A 20,602-nucleotide genomic window follows, 5' to 3' on the forward strand; every position below is an offset into this window, starting at 1 on the left:
CAATGAGGTATTTTGAAAGACTACACTCACATAACTTTTATTATTGCATATTGTTACAGTTCTATTTATTATCAGTTATCGTTGTGAGAGGCCTGAGAAAACTGAAACTTAAAAGCTTAAGTTATGGGAAACTGAAACCTAACCAAGCTTAACCAGCTTGTTCCGCTTCTGTACAATTGCTTGGCATGCCCATGTATTCCTGATCAATCATTATTGCCTGGCACATCCGTATATTCTTGATCAACCATTGTTACTTGGCACATCCGTGTACTCCTGATCAATCATTGTTGCTTGGCACATCCGTGTATTCCTGATCAATCATTGTGATACCCGTACCCCCGGTTGTGGTCTGACCTAAAGGCAGGAACCAATCGAATACTGTTAAGTGTCCAACTTTAAACACCAACCAATCACAGCTCTGTAACTGTGGAAAATTCCTGATTTCCCCATGACTTGTTTGTACCTGTCTATAAAAGGGGTGTAAAAACCTCTCTCAGGGCCTCTTGGCGTCACCGGCAACGGGGGCGCAGAGGTCCAGGTTTGAACATGCAATACATGACCCTTGCTGCTTAGCTTTGACTCTGGACTCTGGTGGTTTGTTTTGGGGGGTCTCTTAGACTCTGGGCGTTTCAGTTGTTGAACTCTTACTGTACCTAATTTATAAATTAAACGTTATCATAGGTATACACACATAGGAAAAAGCATAGTATATTTAAGTTCAGGCATCCACTGGGAGTCTTGGAACATATCCCCCATGGATAAGGGGGATTATGATACATGCTAGTCCACTAATTTTTAATCTACAGTTTTCAATAGTATCTCTAAACAAAACTGTCAAATTTTGACACCTTTTTACATTTAGCAACTGATTCCACAAATTATGCTGTAAAAAATTATTTTAAATTTTGCATTAGTAACAATTGTTTCTGGGAGCTCTGGTAAAAGACTGTTGGTGAGTCTATCCACCATGAATTCCATGAATTTAACAGCTGGATGGTGGTCCAAAGCTAAAGTATCCAACATAGATGAACTAATACACATAAATGGAGAACTCAGTGTCTGCCATTGGGCATTTAATTCCCACAGCAATAGGGGGTTTCTCACCTATGATTTTAGGCACATATGGAAAACATTTTTTTCTTTCATGCTTCAAAAGAAACATGTAATTTTATGAAGTAATACGTTATGCCTCTTTTAAAATTCTTTAATATGCTCCACTTAAATTATTGTTTTAAACTTTGTTTTGTACTAGAAAAGACTTTTAAAATCTCTTAGGCCTGGTATAGAGGACTTTTTATTTAATCTTATTAGTAAGAGCTGATTACTAAGGGTTCTGATTGAGTGCAGGTGCAAGTGCCTGAAAGGAGGAGTGCAGGGAGAAGCTATCTTAAAAAGAGAGAAAGAGAGAGAGAGAAAAAAGTAAAACTCAAAGAGGTGGTCAAGTATAGAAAATCCCTAATAAAAGAAAGTCAGTTAATTATAGAATTATAGAAAAGCAGTAGCAACATGTCAGAGTATAAAAATTCTCTTTGTACTTTCAGAAACCTGAAAGGAAGCAGAACATGAAAGCAAGAAATTTGAGAGTAAACAGAGCCTTTAGATAATTTTTAACACAGATGACTCTGGCAGAGAGAAGATCAAAGGCTAGAGGAAAGAGGCTTACTAGGACTTTCCACACCAGCTGAAAGCCTGCTCAGAGCAGGACTGTGCTTCCTCCCTGAGAAACCAGGGCTCTATTAAAAACCAAAACAAACAAACTGAGGTATTTCTCTCTTCACGCAACAGAATAAATAAGTGGTGTCATATCCATTGGTTACTGATAATTGTTCTATTGATAAATAAGGTGTCTAAATTCATTTAATTCTTGCCCTAAATTTTGCATCATCCATTTATAAAATATTTATTTTTAAGACTGATTTAATCTGGGCTTATATATTTCTTTCTTTTTAAAATTGTTTTAAGTAATCTCTGTGCTCAATGTGGGGGCTCAAACTCACGACCCCAAAAGCCAGAGTCACATGCTCTACTGACTGAGACGACCAGGTGCCCCTGGGCTTATCTATTTCAATTAAAAATATTTTTATAAACCAAACATCACTGGGTGAAACTATGTATTTTTCTCAATTAACAACATCAACGGGATATCATGATATTCAAACATGGCACCTGTACTAATGGTATATAATAACTGCCTAGTCATCTAGAAAGTGCTGAGAGAAATAATATTTGAAGTGTAACTTTTCAACCTTTCAGGGTAACCAGCCAGTATCTTCTTTTATCTTCTCTACAGATACCTCCCTTTAGATAAGAAGTGAGGAAAACGGGGGGATGGAAAGCTCATATGATGATGCCCGCGTGTGTGTGACAGAGTCAGAGAGAACGGAGACCAAGGAGCAAGGCTAATGTCTCACACTGTGGGTGACAATGTGCTCTCACCTTAAGAAAGGCCTCCTTTTGTTCCAAATGTTTACTGATGAGTGGGATGACATGGTCCATCTCTGCTGCTGGTCCCAGTTTGTCTCGTCCACCACACCAGTCCTCATCTCTCCGGTATTCTTGCTCTAAACTCTCCAGGACACTACAGACCTAATGAACCAAGGAGGAAAGGCTCTGTAGATTACTCGGTCAGGAAGGATTTTCTGAGCAGCTTTAGCTGACAGAACCCTGCACAGGTGACATGTTCCTTTTGAAGTTCAGTTTGTAGATTTAGAACATGCAGTGCCCCTGGGACATCTAAGAGAAGTCCAGGATGCAGTGGAGTTTGGGAGACTTGGAGTCATCTTCTGACAGTCGTTGGCTGAAGGCTGAAGCTATGGGGTTGAAGACATCACTTAGGGAGAGTATACAGAGTAAGAAAGGAAGAAAGACTAGTAATTTGCGGGGGAGGGGGGTTCAAAGTGTTTTGTGTATGTTCATTCTATCTCTGGAACCTCTTGAGGACTCTGTGAATATGGCAGAGCAGGAAAACGAAGTTTAGAGAAGATACTAAGATTGCCCACCCATCTGTACTTGCCCTACAGGAAGTAGCCCCAAACAGGAATAAAGGAGGAAGTGGCCATGTTGAGGGATTTATGGGTCCTAAGTGAATGATTTCTTTCCTCCTCCTTGGCAAACATATCCCAGCAAAAGTGTCTTGAGCTACCATCATAAGGCAATGACAACTTCAGGTCTTCTATTAGAAAATGTGCATTTCCTTCAGAGGATAACAAATCTAGGTCAACTTAAAAGATAGTGGTTCTCAAAGTGCTAAGAGGCCATACTCTAAAAGCAAAAGTGTTGCAAATGGCACTTGGATGGAAGTCAGGTTGGGTGCAACAGAAGGGGCCCTAGGGCAGCCTTGTGTCAGGGCCTAGGGAAGGGTGCAGGAAATAGAAACCTGTATTCCTATACTTTCTTTTACTAGGCTTTGAAAGCTTGGCTATGGCAGCAGGGAGAACAGCTACAACTATCCTGGGTCCCCTTTGCCTGAGAAGGCCATCCCTTTTGATGAAGAGTGTGGTACTAGACAGGATGTTTACTGAGTGATGAACTGAGCTGAAAAATGTTCCAGGCAAATCACCCTCATGGCCAACATGCTCCCCATGTCATGAGAAGGCCTGTCCCTGAATCCTGCCTCCTCTGGCACCACATACCTCTCCTCATGCAAGGCGCGAATATGTGTAGGAAGGCCCATGTCTTGAGAGAAAACGGATTACAGACATGCAAAAAACTTTGAGTACTTAAGGCCTGTCCCATGATAATACTGAACTAAAAATCAATTTGGGAGCTAGAGGAAATGAAAAGATTAGCAAGCATAAGTCCTTTAATTTAACAGGTAAAGAAACAAATCCAGAGCGGTAAGGTAACCTTCGGCAAGGTCAGTTCAGGGACAAATTGACTAACTCCTTAATGTAGAGCTTTGTCCCCTTCAGCATCGTGGTCCATTAAAAACTAAAAGTGGTGTATGATACTAGACAGGGATTAAACCTCATTTAAAAAAAATCTGGGTACAGGTATTTCCTGCTTTTCACAAGCTCACAACACCACTTGACGTTTGTGAAAGACCTATGTTAGTACCTGTTTTTGCTAACTGAAAGAAATACGAGGAAGATTTTCGGTTTTATGAAAAAAGGTAAAAAGTAAAACACGGTGTTCAGCATTTGTTCTGCGGGAAGCTGTCACAGAGGCAGCATGCACCCAAGTAGTGATGGTGGTCCCCAGCCTCCTTCTCCAGGAACTACACTCAGCCTCTCAGCATCCAGCTGCCACAGCTCTGAACTGTGTCTGTGAGCATCTGTGCTTTATCTTGACTTATTCTGTGCGTCCATTAGCAAGATGTGTCCCTAAGGTTTCAAAAGGGCCTACAAGAGGTTACTTTTGGGTCTGGGAATGCTCAAAATTTTTTCCCATGTAAATTAATGGTCATTGCTTTTTTGCTTTACATCTGACTTCAGCTTACACAAGTTTTCATAGGAACGCTCTACATTCAGATAGCAGGAGAAACCTATATTTAGTTGTCCAGCATCATTCTTTCCTTTGCTTTTGAATTGTTTTGTCAAAATCAACTGACTGTATATTTGTGGGTCTCCTTTTGGAATCTCCATTCTGTTTCATTGTGTCTATTCTTATGCCAACATCATTCTGTCTTGATCATTGTGGCTTTAGAGTAAGTCTTAAAATCAAGTAGTGTAACTCCTCCAACTTTTTTTTTCTTTTCAAGATTGTTTGGCTATTCTTGATTCTTTGTATTTCCATATAAATCTTACAATCAGCATATCTTTTTTTTTTTTTTTTTTTTTTTTTTTTTTTTTTTTTTTAAAAAAAAGCCTGGGATTTGATTGGGATTGTGTTGCATCTATAAACCGTCCTATTCGGCTGCTCCCAATTCTGTGACCATCAAAGGCATCATTACTCCAACAGAAAGAAGTGAGAAAAGGTGTGGAGACTGGAACACTGGCTACTGGGCCCTCTGACAGGCATGTCATATTTGCTTCAAGACAGACTTTCTCATGGTCCCTGTAAGTCACCCAGAGGAGAACATTTCTGATTGGTTTCTACCAGGGAGCAATTCAAATGAGGAAAGTATTTTACATTAAATAAAATTACTTCTGTTTTTTTTAATTATTATTGAGAGAGAGAGAAAAAGAATGAGTGAGGGAGGGGCAGAGAGAGATGGAGAGAGAGAATCCCAAGCAGGCTCCAGACTCAACACAGAGCCTGATGTGAGGCTTCATCCCACGGCACCTGGGATCATGACCTGAGCCCAAATCACGAGTTGGATACTCAAATGACTAAGCCACCCAGGTGTCCCAAAATTACTGTGTTTTAAAACTCTATTTCATGAAAAGAATTCCCTTAAAAGCACCTGAATCATTTAAAAATCCTCTCGGCCCTGTGCATATTGCTGTACAGATGGGACAGTAAAGGGTCCACATCTTTAATGTCCTGCTGTATGTATCTCCTGCCTTTTCTCCCATGGCAGCACCATCCTACCAGTTAGGCTCATGGTCCACCAGTGACAGAGAACTGTTTCCTTCAACAGACTGAGAGCCCCATAGGTGAAAGTGCTGACTGTTTTTCAGGCATAGTGCCTGACTGTGGCAGATTAGATCACGGTCACTCTACTTTCCTGACCTTCATAGGAGGCATATACTTCCCTGCCTCATTGATGTTGGCTTGGCCCCGTGACTTGTTTCGGCCAAAAGGATGTTAGAGCATGTAACACAAGCAGAGACTTGAGATGCACCTGCACAGTAGATTTTGGGCTCTTGCACTCTTGCTTTTCACCATAAATGTGCCTCAAATAGCTGCTGGTCAAGGAGGATGACAGACATGAGAGCAGATCTAGACCAAATCTGCAGCCGGGCGCCCAGTCCAGCAAGCTTAGCCAAGATCAGCTGAACTCAAATACTTAAAAACAAAATGCTTATTGTTTTATGCCACTGAGTTGTGGGGTAGCATTATTGTGGCAATAGCTGACCCATACACCCCTCAAATCTAGTATTCAGTGCACACCCAATTTGTCCCTTAACATCTACGTCTGATGAGTTTGAGAAATTCCTAAGAAGCAAGTCACATGGCTCACTTCTCTAAAGAAAATGTTATAAGGAAGCTAACTGTAGTATTTCCACATCATTTTTCTACTCTCAAAGGTTAGGACTGAGAATACTAGCTTCTTGTTAAGGGAGATACTGCAGATTTGCGGTACGAGGGGAAAAAAAAAAAAAAAGCCCTCCATCAACATCAGTCCCTCACACCCTGCAGCCCTTCCCTCACCTGTTCAGAAGTTTTATAAAATGCCACAGAGGCATTGACTAGTTTTAGCCGGTCTTCCATCTTCAGCATGAGCTGCTGCCAGTGGAGAGCCACCTTCTCGGCACATTCCCGGATGGCATCGGCATCATAGTGGCCGGCCTGGAGCAGAGCCTCAGCTTTCTGCTGTACCTGCAGGGCGCTCTGGTGCGTCTTCTGCAAGGAAGTGGCATGAAAGAGGGACTGGGCACAAGGGGAGGAGAGAGAGGTCCGTGGGAACGACCCAGGCGTGGTACAGGAGGGGGTGGAGTGAGGCGTGAGTGGAAAGATGCAGAAAAGTTAAAGAGCTTTAAATGGTAGATTCAAACATTTTGTCATGACGATTAATATATCACTGTTTTTAAAGCGTATTAAAAAAAAAAGAACATCATGCATTTTCATTAACTGAATGCTCGGGACCCTGGCTCCTGCCCACCCCCCCCCCCGCCCCCACTCTCCTACTTGTATCACTGGTTCTAGAAACATCTCAGTTTCTGTGGTAGAAAAATAACAGTTGTGTATATATCTGCTCCCTGATTGGTTCATACACTAGTGAATTTTTCTTTTCAAATCTCATCATAAAATTGTTCACTGTAGTGAGTTTTCAAAGGAAGTTACTGCTGTAGTCCCATTTTACAGATCAAATAAACATAGCACATAAGAAAAAGAATCTCCATATAATACAAAGCTCAGCCAACAATGCAATTATTTTAAACATTAATAATTAGTTGAAAAGGACTCCAGGAGAAGGAATAAATTTGGCAGGTTAATAAAGCCTAAGAGTAGCATCTCACCATCACTTCGCTACCTCACCAAGGGGACAGAGCAGTGTAGTAGATAATTTAGCTCAATGTGCAATCCTTACATTATTACGTTACTTATGTTTGCATTTAGGATAATATATATATCATGGAAGGTTTATTTTCTTATTCAGGCTAAATGTGGTGTGCATTCTCTGATTCATATTAACTGTAGGAGGTAGGGAGACCAGGCTGGAAGACAGGGTGGCAGAGAGAGCCAAAAGGGATTAAAACTTACTAAAATAAAGTGCGGATGTGGATGAAACAGGACTTCAAAGAGCTAATATTATTGCAACCTCAGCCATTGGGATGATTTCAACTCAATGGCATAGTGGTAATTTGGCTTCTGCATGTTTAAGAAAGTATAGCTCAGCTTCCAGTAAAAAGGGACAGCTAGCAGCCCAGTAACGTACTCCAGAACTACTTCTGCCCTTCTTGGGCAGCTGTGCAAGGACAGTCCCCAAGAGCTGATCCATTCAGCACTCCCTGTGTGAGTACAACCTCCCTCCTTTTCTCCTCTACACCACTGCTTCCCCTTCACCCTCATCCCAGAGGGCAGTTTGCATAGTCCTGTTGATTTTCCCTAGTCTGTCAACCATCTCCTGGCTTCCCTTCCCTGTTCTGAAATCTGTACTCAGTGTGAGCTATGTTAGCACGACAGCCTCCAGCAACCTAGACTCCTTTATTCCCTTGCTCTGCCACTAAATCAGCCCTCAGTCATGATGACCACATCAGAATTTGAGTTCCTAAATGCTGAACATGGCTAGAAAGAGTAAACTAAGGGGCAGAAATGATCCTTTATAAATCCCCAACTTCTTTCTCTGTTTTACTTATCAGAACCATTTTCTTTTCCTGTCTCCTAAATAGAGGGGTATCCCAAAGTGCATTCTCGGTTTTCCTTCACTTCTGCAGAGCTCTTATTTATTCCCATGGCTGCTATTATTTCCTCTTTGTAGATGACTCTCAGTATCCATCTCTCGCCCTACATCTGACTGTCATCTTTAATTGTCTTGAGCTGCCTGTCACGCTTCTCACTCCAGGTCAGCAGCACTGGTTCAGCTGATCTAGCTGCCTGCCCCATGTTAGCCACTTACAAAGATGCATTCTTGTAAAAGAAATGAATGGTCTTCCTGGAGAGAGGAGGAATGCTCGCCAGTGAATGCAAACGGCTTGACTGCCCTGCCAGAGCCACTACCTTCCTCCTAGAGATCTTCTCAAGTTCCACATCTAAAATGAAACTCCTTCCTCTGAAAGCATCTTCCAACAGCAGTCTACCATCTGCCCTCCTTGTTGTCACCTGGGGTTCCAATAGTGACATCATCCTTGACTTGTTCCTCAAGGAACAACATCCTTGACTGGTCTAGCCCACGTCATGCCTAGACTGCTGTGGTGGTTCCAGTGCTAGTCTCCTTGCCTTCCATTTCTAATCCATCAAACCCATCCTTCACATTTCATACAGATAAATTTGATTTCCTGTAATAGGAAGTTCTTGGATGAAGTGACTTCTAATGTTCTTTCGGCTCTGAAACTCTAATTTGATGCTATAATATCATTCCCTTCTCTCAACTCAAAAGCCTTCAGTGGTTCCCCTACTGCTGTGAAATTAAGTCCAAACTTAAAAGATGTCATTAAAGTCTCCTCCCAATGTAGTCTGTAACACTATCATCTACTACCTCCTTACAAAAACCCTCTGAAAACACACTATGCACTTTTTAATTTTCGCTACCTTCATTCTTCCTGCCTTTTAATGAACATCCCTTATTCTCTCCCAATTATGGTCCAGTAGTACTTTGAGACTCAGCTCAAATCTGAGCTGTTTTTGGGGGGGAGGGGGTGTGCCTGGGTGGCTCATGGTTTGTGAGTTCGAGCCCTGCATCTGGCTCTGTGCTGACAGTGCAGAACCTGCTTGGGATTCTCTCTCTCTCCCTCTCTCTCTGCTCCTCCTCCACTCTCACTCTCTCTCACTCTCAAAATAAATGAGTAAACTTAAAAAAAATGTCTTTTGGGGACTTCTGGGGAAGATGGTGGGATAGGAAGATCCTAACCACAGAGGAGGTCAGTGGGGAATTGGTAAAATAGGTGATGGGGATTAAGAGTATACTTATCATCATGAACACTGGGTAATGTTTAGAACTGTTGAATCACTATATTGTACATCTGAAACTAATGTAACACTGTATGTTAACTATATTAAACTTAATTTTTTTTAACTGAATACAAAAATCTTTTTGGACAGCTGGACTCACTAAAAACTACTCTCTTCTGAATCATCTAATATTTGGCTGGTTCTCCTTACTTAGACTGTGAAACTCTCAAAGCAATGACTGCTTTAAAAATCACTTAATAACTGTCATTTATCCAAGGGTATATGCTGTATCAAGCACTGTGCTTATGTATATTTGTTCTTTCTTATGACACCACTATAAGGTGGGTATTATTATTCCTATTTTACAAATAAAAAAAAAAATGAGGCTCAGGCCGGTTGAATGACTTTCCCAAAAATGTACAGCCAAGGAAGTGATGAGACCAGGAATAAGATTCAGGTTTGACTATTCCTATGTTCATTCCCACCATATCACACCAGACTGTTTTATCTCTAGCAATTAGAATGGCATCTACAGTGCTTCACTTGGAGGAAGGGTTCACCAAATGAACATTAGTGATTATGATAATTAACTGGCTTCTCAATATATGAAATCAGCATGTAATTGTCTCAAAATCCCATCATTATGTCTTTTTCTATGAGAGTGAAGGAATAACTCTAATTGTCCTATAATTTAGGCTATGTAATAAATCCTCTTCCTTATTATGAAACTCATTATATCTGATAGTCCTTGGAACTCCATCCCCTTTAATTTCCAAAATGACAAACTCTTATGCACACGACATAATCTTGCTTTGATACGCCTGAGTCATTATTTTGCATGTACTTCTACTCTGTACTATGTAATCCTATTGAATATTATATCTTTAAGACATGGATTACCAACGATGTTAATATATGATGTAAAATAGGAGTACATGGAAGAAAATTGAACCAAATCAATTGAATTTATTACCCAGTTTTAACTACTTTTTCTGCCATAATGCTCATACTTAAAATGCATAAGAGGATTTCAAATAAAATAGATTTCAAAATCGAGCTTATCTCTATGATATTCACAGCTCTTGAAACCCCATCAGCCATAACATTTTGCATACTAACAAACAATAACTTGGGTCTGTTGATAAATCTATACTTTGGGTGCTTTGTTCTGGTCTCTGTTCTTAACTGTTCTGTTTTCCTGAAACCCAGGTACTTCCAGTAAAAACTCTGACCTTCTTCGGGGAGACCAAAACCTTAAAACCCATAAATCCACCCAAGCTACGGTAAGCAGACATTCTAGTCTGCCCATGATAGTGTTAGTATATGCCTATTTTTTCTAGCTTAATTAGTAATAATTCCCTTCTTCCCTCTCAGAAGTGTTTCAGTTTTAACAATAAATTATATGATCATCCTACCCACACTTATTTTGTTTTCCCTTCTGGAACATAGGATTTTTTCTCAGGGTCCAAGAAGTCAAATTATGTTCTCTATCAGCCATTACTTGGAAATGCCTCAGTAATACCATCAAAGTGGGCCAAGCCAAACCAGGCTAGTCAGATCCCCTTTCAAACTGCTTCAATCTTCCTTGGCATATTTTCCCCTTGATGCAGAACATGGTCTAAACCAACACGTTTAGAGAGAAGCACAGGCTCCCTGGAGAAGGAGCAAATTGGAAGTTCATTATGTTAACTATGCGACAGACCCTGCCTACCCTCCACTCCCATGATCTTCCAGAAATCCTATCTGCTCTGCTATCTCCTCTTCAGACCATAGACATATACTCCACAGGGGCCTATATCTCAATATCAATTCCAAGAATATTTGATCAAGTTGCACCCATGTAATTAAGAAACCTACATGCTTAGTGAGCTTCTATTCTGTAAGGGTGCGACAGCACCATTGCAAATTAATACATACTGCATATGCAGGTCGTGGGATTTAGTCACTTCACTAGCAGAGCTGATGCATTTACCCAGTTTTCCACTAGCTCACTGAAATGCTCAAGTACATCATGACACTTGGTTTTACTTGCCCAACATTTGCTTATGGAACAGGGAATTTAATTACCTGATAGGGCAGGTAAACCTTCACAGCGGAGATAAACAAGGAGGAGGTGTGGCCAACAATGGTCTTCTCTCTGTCTAGCACTCTCACAGCTCCATGCCATGCCCCTAGTCTGCCCAACCTCTGTTCCCTTTCATGCTGACTCTCTATGGGGCTTTGACCACTGTGTGCCTGATTTTCAATTGTAACCCCAATCCTGATTTTTCCTTGACAGTGAATAGGTCTTAACAACTTTCATATTTGGGTATGCCAGTAAAAGGGAAAGAGGCAGCTGATGATAATAAAACCTCTCTTCTCTCCTTAGTTCCTCCTTAGAAAATTATTTGCCCACACTGTGTGTGCAATATATAGCCTATTTTAAAATCTCAAATCCCAGACAGTAAACTACGACTAGTACTGGTTCCTACGAAGATAGCAGGCTATCTATGATTACTGTATTAAAGATATAAGTATGGGCATGAACAGCTAAAATTTTATCATTATTGTGTAAAATTCTCATTAACAATCATTTTTTTTAGTAAAAGATAACACTTTTGCATTTCTTATTCACTCAAAAGTGGGTTGACGTTTATACTGAACCACAAGTAATGGATGTCTTTCAAGGTTTCTCTCTGTTCCCGTTGGTGCTGAACTTATTTTTAATATAGTTCCCATGTCCCATTTCCTACTCTTTCCCCCACACCACTCTAAGGCAATCAGCTCAAGTCTCTTTGGGAAGGAGAATGTTCTAGGATAATTAAAGGTATTATTTAAAGCAAGGTGAAAAAATTTATATCAGATTGTTGTAAGAGGAAATTTTATTTTAAAATAGTCTTTAAGACAAGTCTTGGCTGGTGAACTTCTGGTTTCAGTTTATTCTTGAAACGTGACTTATCAAACAGCTACTCTCAGTGAAGCAAACTATCTGGTGCAACCTGCTCCAGTGCTCATTGTTCTTGGTAAGAGGCAGAATCTGACAAGAAAATCTTACCTAGGAATCAAAATATTACCTAGGAATCAAAGGTTTTAAAATGGAATACTAATGTACAAATGACTTTTGTACTTGTCTATCTTCAATTCTGAGTGATCTTCAAATGGACTTCTAACCTTTTGGCTTTACCAGTCTCACATGGTGTATAGTCCGTGATGTACAAAAAGCTCAGTGTACCCGGGGTCTTAAGGTGAAAGGTACCAATGGGTAACCAAGATGCACATTTGTGGTGTGAATACTTGTCTTCTCATACTAGGACTCCTTGGGGGTGATGAACCCTTGCATTTGCTTCTCCATCAATTCCTGCATAATAGGGAGCTACCTGGACCATTTAACCAGAAAGAGTTAAGGCTTCACTACCTAAAGAAATGCCCACATCTTGAGGAATCATCTTGCCTGAAGTGCAGAGCAGAATGGGGAAGGGAGGACAGTGTAGTCAGATTTGGGTGTTACCTCGATTGCCAGTTGGAACTGCTCGTGTTCCCTCTGCAGCTGCTCTGCTTCAGACAAAGAGCTGGCATTGACCAGGCTGGCATTGAGCATTGACTCCCCATTGCGGATCCATCCCAGCACCTAGGGAGTCAGGACAAGAACACAGGTGAATGGCCTTTGCAACGTCCCCAGAGCTCTTGCTTTCTCTGACTGGTCCTTCAGTCAGACCCTGCTATTTTCTGACCACACTTGAAGAGAGGACAGGAAGGCTCTGGATAATGCTCATCTCTGCAATCTTACCTGGCGCCATGTGCCATAAGGTTCTTATTGTAAGTATCAACCTCATTCTTAGATACATTTATTCTACTCTACCATTATTACCCCTCTGTCCCAATTTCCTCACCCACTTAATTTAAACATTATCTGATTGTATTGTATGTACACTTCTGAAGTTCAACATCCCACCATACTCTGTCCCCCCAAATGTAAACTAGGGCAATATACGTGTCATGCTTTGTCTCACACAGTGCCTAGCACAGTGCCTTGCAGGTGGTGAGTATGCAGTAATGTTTTTGAAAAAGGGAATAATTATCTATTGTATAGACAATACCCAAATCACACCTGAACAAGTGGGTCCAACCTCTTATGCCTTGCAAAATAGTTAAAAGTAGACAAGTCTGAGCTTTGACAGGTCAATGACCCAAAGGAAAGAGGAGGGAGAAAGAAAACAAGTAAAACAGCATAAATAATCCATACACTGGATCATTAAAAAAAAAAAAAAGGCAAGGGGAGAGGAAGTTATAATTGATTTATATTATCTAGAGGCAATGGCTAGGCTAAGTAAAATTTCTAGGTGACCTTAATTAGTACTGGAGAAAGAGAATTCAGTTATGGAATATTAGAATAGAAGGAGAAAAAGCTGACACTGTCTAGACAGTCCTAGGTGAAACGGACATGTGGCAATTCTCCAGCTAAGATCGAGTCAAGCAAATCATCACACTGGAAGAATCAGGCCTTAAAAATCTACCTTGCATCTTGTCACCAGAAAATTGCCAAATACTTTCTTTATTAGGGAGTCTAAGAGCCTGCTTGGAGAGGAAATAAAAATTCTTCTGAAATTTCAAGATCAGTACATATCATCCATCTGTTACTTTAAGGCAAAGGAGAAGATACCACAATCTGTTTCAGATTTTTGCAGACTTTTTTCCCCCTCTCAACTTCTTCATGCTCAACAGTTAGAAAAATACTAAGCCTGGGCTCTCCTATTCCACAATCCTCATAGGCAGTTCTCAAATTTCCTCCTTGGGCAGAAAATGACTGATGACATATTGTACATGGATAACACTAGGGCAAAAATCCTGTGGAAGCTGGGCTATTTTGATTGAGATGCTAACTCATGGCCAGTCTGGCAGATTGTGGATGAGATGCCAAATCTGTAAAGCAATTAGTCGCAGGAATACGGCTCAGAGTGTGTATGTGGGAAATGTCTGATGCCAGTGGGGTACTGTGGCTGGCTGGCTAGAGGTGCTAATGATTTCCTAAAGCCGCCTGTGAGTTTGGGTACATGCATACATGGATTGCATGGCCAAAAGCTTCAGCTCTTTGGAAAATGGAACTCACAATATATACTTTTGAACTATGCAAGTCCTTCTGCCATGCTTCATTGCATTTTGCTTAGTTCAAGATTCATTGGAGGGTGTCAGAGAAACATTTACTCTGTGTGCATCACAAATCAACGTTTGAGGGGCAATTTGACTCCCTCTGGGCCTCCTGAGTCTTGCTGGCATATGTTACCTTCTAGTTTCAGCCAACTGGAAACATCAGTTATAGCTGTGGTGATGGGGATCTCCATTTACTAGGTTTCCATTTAGATATTATAGGCTCCAGTCTCTGCGTCGTTCATTAAGTCATGCCATATCCTTGATACTCTTACTCATTTTGATCTTCCAAATGCTGTTTATAAAGGCATGTCAGGTCACCAGAATGGGAATTTTGATTTTAGGAAGATAAAAATGCATGTTTATATCCATGGCTTAGGTTCAGGGGTGGGACTGCTTCTTATACCCGAGTCAGTCCTCGAAGTAGGACTGGGATAGTGAAGAAAAAACACAAAGTCTGCAGTCAGAACACCTGGCTTTTTTTACTACCTGGAAAAACCACAAAACCCTCAGTTTTCTCATCTACAAAATTAACATAATAGTACCTTTCCTTTCTACATCAGGGCTGATAAGATGTAAAACCTGCCGATGGTAGAGGTGGTGATGTTTAGTTTTGGAGCAAAGCAAGGTAATGCTATGATTCTTCATTTACCCCTCTCACAATGAGAAAAAAAAAAAAAGGCTAGGACTATTAATTTTTGTTCCAGTATTTGTAGAGCTTACTGGCAAATTCTGATGTGATGTGGGACCCTTGGCTGTTTTGTTACCACCATTCTTTGTAGTCTGATCAGTGACAACTCTTGTTGGTATAATTTTCTATTACTGTAGTCCTTTATTTTCTTGTCTCATAAAATTGGTTATTTATTCTATGAGCATCCAAATGAGTGCAAGGGAATAGAAGAAATGCTGTCAGAAAAAAATGAGAAAATGTTTTTCTAATCCTGTGTAATTTCAGAAACCTCATTTAATCTCTCTGAATCTCGGTTTTCTCATCTGCAAAATGGTAACGCTTTGGTTGCTTAAGTCACAAAAAAAGACTAAATGAAGTAACCTAAAAGTGTTCTGCAAACCATAAAATGTAGTCCAAAACATGAGCATTTTATGTTGATCAATTATCTGAGGCAACGATTTACCTATAGGTTAGATGATCTTTGAGGGTCACTTTGAATCCTAACATTCCATACTTCTTTCAAAATTCAGAGGCCCTGCAAACCACAGGATACCAGAGAGAGTCAGGTGGGTAAGAATGAGGGACCAGAGGCATATCGCTGCTCAGGGACTCAGGAGCTGGCCAAGAATTCAGCTCAGTCAGAGCTGAGATGGCAAACTGAAAATGGGGATTTACTGCTTCCTCAGGCTAAGAAAGCTCAGGTAAACCCCAGTGAGAAGACTGGATTTGGTTAACTGGACGTGGATGTCCACAAATGATGATGCCATCCCAGTGGGGCAAACTGTACCCTGTAACCACACAGGCTGGGAAGCTGTTTGTATACGGTTCTCTAGGTCACATTCACAATGAAGCTATGAAGATGCCCTCAAGGCCTCTGACTCTAAGACCAGCTGTTGCTGATGACTTATCACAAGGCACAGTCATTTCTGAAAGTCTGGCCGCAGGAAAAATTGCCCACCCCTCAGATGGTAACTCAGAGCCTGTCATATTTCCAGCACTTCTTAGTTCTAGAAATTCACAATTTAAGAGATTGTATATGTGATCATCCTTCCTGGTTTTATAGACTGTGACCATGTCTTCTTAATTATCTCCATTTTGAAACAAATGGACAGTACTTGTCCCTTTGGTCTACCCCAACTCTTTTCTACCCCAACTCTTTTCTACCTTTCTGTGTGGTGAACAGAACTGAACACAGTATTCTTGACAGGATCATAGTTTCTCCTTTGTTTTCAATGTCCCTTTTGTTCATAAGCAAGTTTTGGGCAGTATTTGGTACACAGGAGTAATGAAAGTCAATGCCTTTAGTAGACAAATAAGTATGATTTATTTCCCCATAGCTTAGAGCCCCAATATCTTACAAATTCATTTTGGCCTATTTTCTGCTAAATGCACTGTTGTGGGGTAATACATATGGAAATTCATTTAGTTTTATGCCCATTGAGTAGGTTTTTCAAATCTTCTTGGATTATCTAATAAATGTGAGGTCATCTTTATCAGAGTAGTAATTTTCCTGGAAAGCAATCAGAGAATGCTGTGGGACTACAGAGTAATCTGAACCACTTTTCTAGAAGAAAGGGGGCATCTGAGTGGTCTAGGGCCCTGGACCATGGGCTATAATCAGGGGAGTGGTTTTCCTTAAGCAGTCAACATTTCTCTAGAGGTGTTTGGGCCATTTATCTAAGATACAGAGTCCTACGTAATCCCTCAGAAAGAACACAGGTTGCATTAAACAACTTCATTTGTTCTCAATACTTGAAAATAATTTTCAGTCTAACATCCGTAGCATCATCTCTCCTTAAAGCTTACGTTTAATATAATTGTGGTGTAACTACACCATAGGTTATGATGGCCAAATCTAAGCTTTTCATCTATGGGATCTAATGACAGAGCTGTGTAACAGCACATTGTGGGTCTCTCCCTTTCCGTCCCCATTAATGGCATTTCAGTTAAGGTGTCCTTTTTCTTTTTTTCTTTCTTTCTTTCTTTCCTTTTTTTTCTTTTAGTATATTCAAAAGAGAAACTCTCAAGCTGGTGTCTAAATTTAGCTCCACTGATCAATACTGACATCTAAATTAACTCCCTCTTTCCATGTGTCAACAGCTTTCAAATCAATATTTCCTGCTCCACCAACTTCCATCAAACACAAATGCCTTCTCTGAAACTGGATCAGACGACTCCCAAAAGAAAGAGCCCTACACTGACAAGGAAAACAAGTCTGCCTAATGAGGCATGGTGGCTTAACTAAGCAGCAATCCCTTGGCGACTCCCAGGACCTCTGTCCTTCCCGAAGGCCTTCGTGGGTTTCTTGCAGTCTGACTTAAGCAATTCAGTATGGTTTTGAACTACAATCCCATATGTGTCATCTTCACCATGGTGGGGAGAAGCCATTTGCTGCTGCAGAAGAATTTTTTGTCTTCCAACTCACGAAATACTGAATGGGAATGTATCCAGATATTAGTCAAGCCTGGATTATTCATATATAGACATCCCACTTCCCCATTTGATAAAGTACCTATCATCATCCCAACTCCCCATTCTACACAGAATGTATACTTAGAGGATGAAAATTCATTTCCATTTCCATACCAGTCAAGAAAAACGTAATTAGGGTGTGAGCTCTATTATTAATGTTGGAGCAAAAATTAAAAACCAGGAACAAAACAAAAGTATATATTTCATTTCACAGTCAAATAGGAATGATTTTCCTGTTACTCTGTTTGGATGATCTCTCCCACCACCTTCAGCTGATGGGAACAACTATGCATGAACGACAGAGGACTCCCATGACCTGTTGGAGTGTGTTGATTGATGAGGCAGGCGCCTTGTGCCAGGCACAGGCCGTGCCTGCCTGTGCTCTAATATGTAGTGCTGTGAAGGCCAGGAAGACCCCCAGGATGTGTTCTGCTGGAGGGCTGCTTTCTATTTCTCCTGGAGCCCGAGGGCAAGAGTGAGGCCCAGGAGAGGCAAACTGTGGGACTGTGGATAAAGGAAGCTGGGCTGAAGTTTCAGCTAAGCAGTCAACAGTCCCTGGCAGTACTAACCCAATGCCGCCTCAGTTTCCCCATCTGTGAAATAAACAGACACTCCTTTTTCTCCATGGGTCTCTTCTCTAAATGAGATTATAGGGGCACCCGGGTGGCTCAGTTGGTTAAGCGTCTGACTTCGACTCGGGTCACGATCTCACGGTTTGTGAGTTCAAGCCCTGCGTTGGGCTCTGTGCTGATAGCTCGGAGCCTGGAGCCTGCTTTGGATTCTGTGTCTCCTCCTCTCTCTGCCCCTCCCATGTTCATGCTCTGTCTCTCTCTGTCTCTCAATAATAAGTAAACGTTTAAAAAATTTATTTTAAAAAATGAGATTATAAATGAGGAAGTATTTCTCATATGAAGAGTAAGTACTATCATTACTACCAAAAGCTTCAGAACTTGTATACTCATCACTGCTCTGGGTTTGCTAGGATTTCCACCACGTTCCTGTGAATAACACATCTCTCCAGAGATTTAGGAGTGGTCCCAGTGTAATTACACAGAAAACAGCCTGGATGGCAGCCCTGTGATTCTGCCTTACTTGGCACTCAGTGATCTCATCTGCATGGAGGACAGATCTTTAGCACAGCATATGTAGGCTCTCACTGAGCACTGATCGGGAGAAGCAGAGCACAGAAGACAATTTTGTGCATTATAATAAATAACAATATATTAGCTAAGACCTAGGCATTAACAAGAAATACTCTGGATATAAAAGAACAGTAATGATTAAATTAAAAAGGTGTCTTTGTCCCCTATACTCAATTAATAGAGTTAAATACGACAGTGTAGCAGCCACACTACATAAGAAAAAATGTTTGGCAGGAAGATGTTTCTCTGCTTAGGATACGTTGGGCGGGGCTCTGCCTACAGGGTGCAGGGGTCAGGATTGCTTGAAAGAGTGTGGAGCACAGGGAACACCCACAAAAGTGCCATGGAGCCCACCCTGCCAGGAAGCCCTCCTGGAGCAGTGGAGGGTAGTAACATGCTCTTCCATCAGTGTGACCACTGTTTGGTGACCTCTCTAGGCTTCGGGGGCCTCATCTGTAAAATGGAAATGATATCTGCTTCGGAGAACGGTTGGAGGATTGATGGAGAGACAGATGTAAATGGTACACAGCACTCAACAAATTGAACTACTATATTTGTATTTCTTCAATCCCACTTTGTCTCAATAAAAAACTCCATTCATTATGCTAATAATTAAAATTTAGTCTGTTCATAATATAAATATGTAATATTTTTGTTTAATTCTTTAAAATTTTACTATTTTTTAATGTTCATTTTTTTATTTTGAGACAGAGAGAGACAGAGAGACAGAGCACAAGTGGGGGAAGGGCAGAGAAAGAGGGAGACAGAATCTGAAGCAGGCTCCAGGCTCTGAGCTGTCAGCACAGAGCCCGATGCAGGGGCTCGAACTCACAAACTGTGAGATCATGACCTGAGCTGAAGGTGGACACTTAACCGACTGAGACACCCAGGTGCCCCAACATGTAATATTTTTAAAATGTGTCATTGGTTACTATGTTTTCCTAGGGGTTCCTAGAGGTCTGGGTATGTCCTTTGGTAAAATGTTTAGTATAATGTCTCATACAGATAAAAAATCTTTTTTTTTTCCTAAATTGACTTTAATATGGCAAAAAAGTTTCTTATAAGAACCACACACATGTTGAGAAGAACAATGGGTGGGGCACCTAGGTGGCTCAGTCAGTTAAGCGGCCGACTTTGGCTCAGGTCATGATCTCTCGGTCCATGAGTTCAAGCCCCACGTCGGGCTCTGTGCTGACCGCTCAGAGCCTGGAGCCTGCTTCAGATTCTGTGTCTCCCTCTCTCTGACCCTCCCCTGTTCATGCTCTGTCTCTCCCTGTCTCAAAAATAAATAAACGTTAAAAAAAAAATTAAAAAAAAAAAAGAAAAGAACAATGGGAACTGCTACCACTCAGTGACTCTCAACTCTGCGTCAGGTGTTGCAGTAGGCACACAGGTGCCCCAAGGTAACCAACCTGGCTCGAAAGCCTGACTATGTTTATTGATGAAGGATTTGTATTTCACATGAGCTGTGTGTCAGGCTTGAGGATAGAAAGGAAGAGAACAGGTTCAGTGACTGAGGTCGACTTGGGAAAGCTCCGGAAGTCTCAGGAGACTGTTGGAGAGAAAACTAACACATCTGTAGTTTGAGGCTTGCGCCATCAGATCTAGTCGTTAGATCCAGTAGATAGATAGCAGTGTCACTTTCAAAACCAAATGACCACTCCTTAACTCACCTGTTTTCTGCATTTGGGTTACACCAGTGGCTCTGCATGCCTCACCCCGTACCAGGAGCAGGGCCCAGCCAGGTGGGCAGCCCAGACCAAGGGAGGAAGGTGTTGGGGCCAGGCTCACCTGTTTGACCTCGGCCTGCAGGTGCCGCAGCTGGAGGCACTGCTCTAACCGCTTATGGGTCTGCTCCGCGTTGAGCTCCAGTTCGTGCTGCTTCTCATGGAGAAACTCCAGTAGCTCTTGTACCTGGGCTGCCAGATCGATGTCTTTCTCACAGATTAACTCAATTCCTGATTTAAAACACATGTAAAAACAAATAAAAATAGTACTATAAAGACGACATTTCCTTCAATAAGCAGAGGAGAGCTGA

The 20,602-nt window shown here is 41.3% G+C and overlaps 1 protein-coding gene across 6 annotated transcripts in view; it reads right to left on the reverse strand.

Moving 5' to 3' along the window:
- The window catches only part of LOC125174690 (kalirin-like), a 577,730-nt gene that overhangs the window by 128,193 nt on the left and 428,935 nt on the right, over window positions 1-20,602 (reverse strand). For 5 of the 6 annotated variants that reach the window (XR_007155513.1, XM_047874328.1, XM_047874329.1 and 2 more), the window contains exons 15-18: window positions 20,356-20,522; window positions 12,644-12,763; window positions 6,256-6,447; window positions 2,437-2,586 (exon numbers count right to left, since the gene is read on the reverse strand). Coding sequence is in view for 5 of the 6 variants with exons in the window: in XM_047874328.1 (XP_047730284.1) it covers window positions 2,437-2,586; window positions 6,256-6,447; window positions 12,644-12,763; window positions 20,356-20,522 (629 nt within the window). In the remaining variant the exon portion in view is untranslated. Of the gene's footprint in view, window positions 1-2,436; window positions 2,587-6,255; window positions 6,475-12,643; window positions 12,764-20,355; window positions 20,523-20,602 lie in introns of all 6 variants that reach the window. The other variant, XM_047874332.1, reaches the window with a different exon arrangement.

The sequence above is a fragment of the Prionailurus viverrinus genome, chromosome C2, assembly GCF_022837055.1.
Source record: "Prionailurus viverrinus isolate Anna chromosome C2, UM_Priviv_1.0, whole genome shotgun sequence".
NCBI lineage: Eukaryota > Metazoa > Chordata > Mammalia > Carnivora > Felidae > Prionailurus > Prionailurus viverrinus.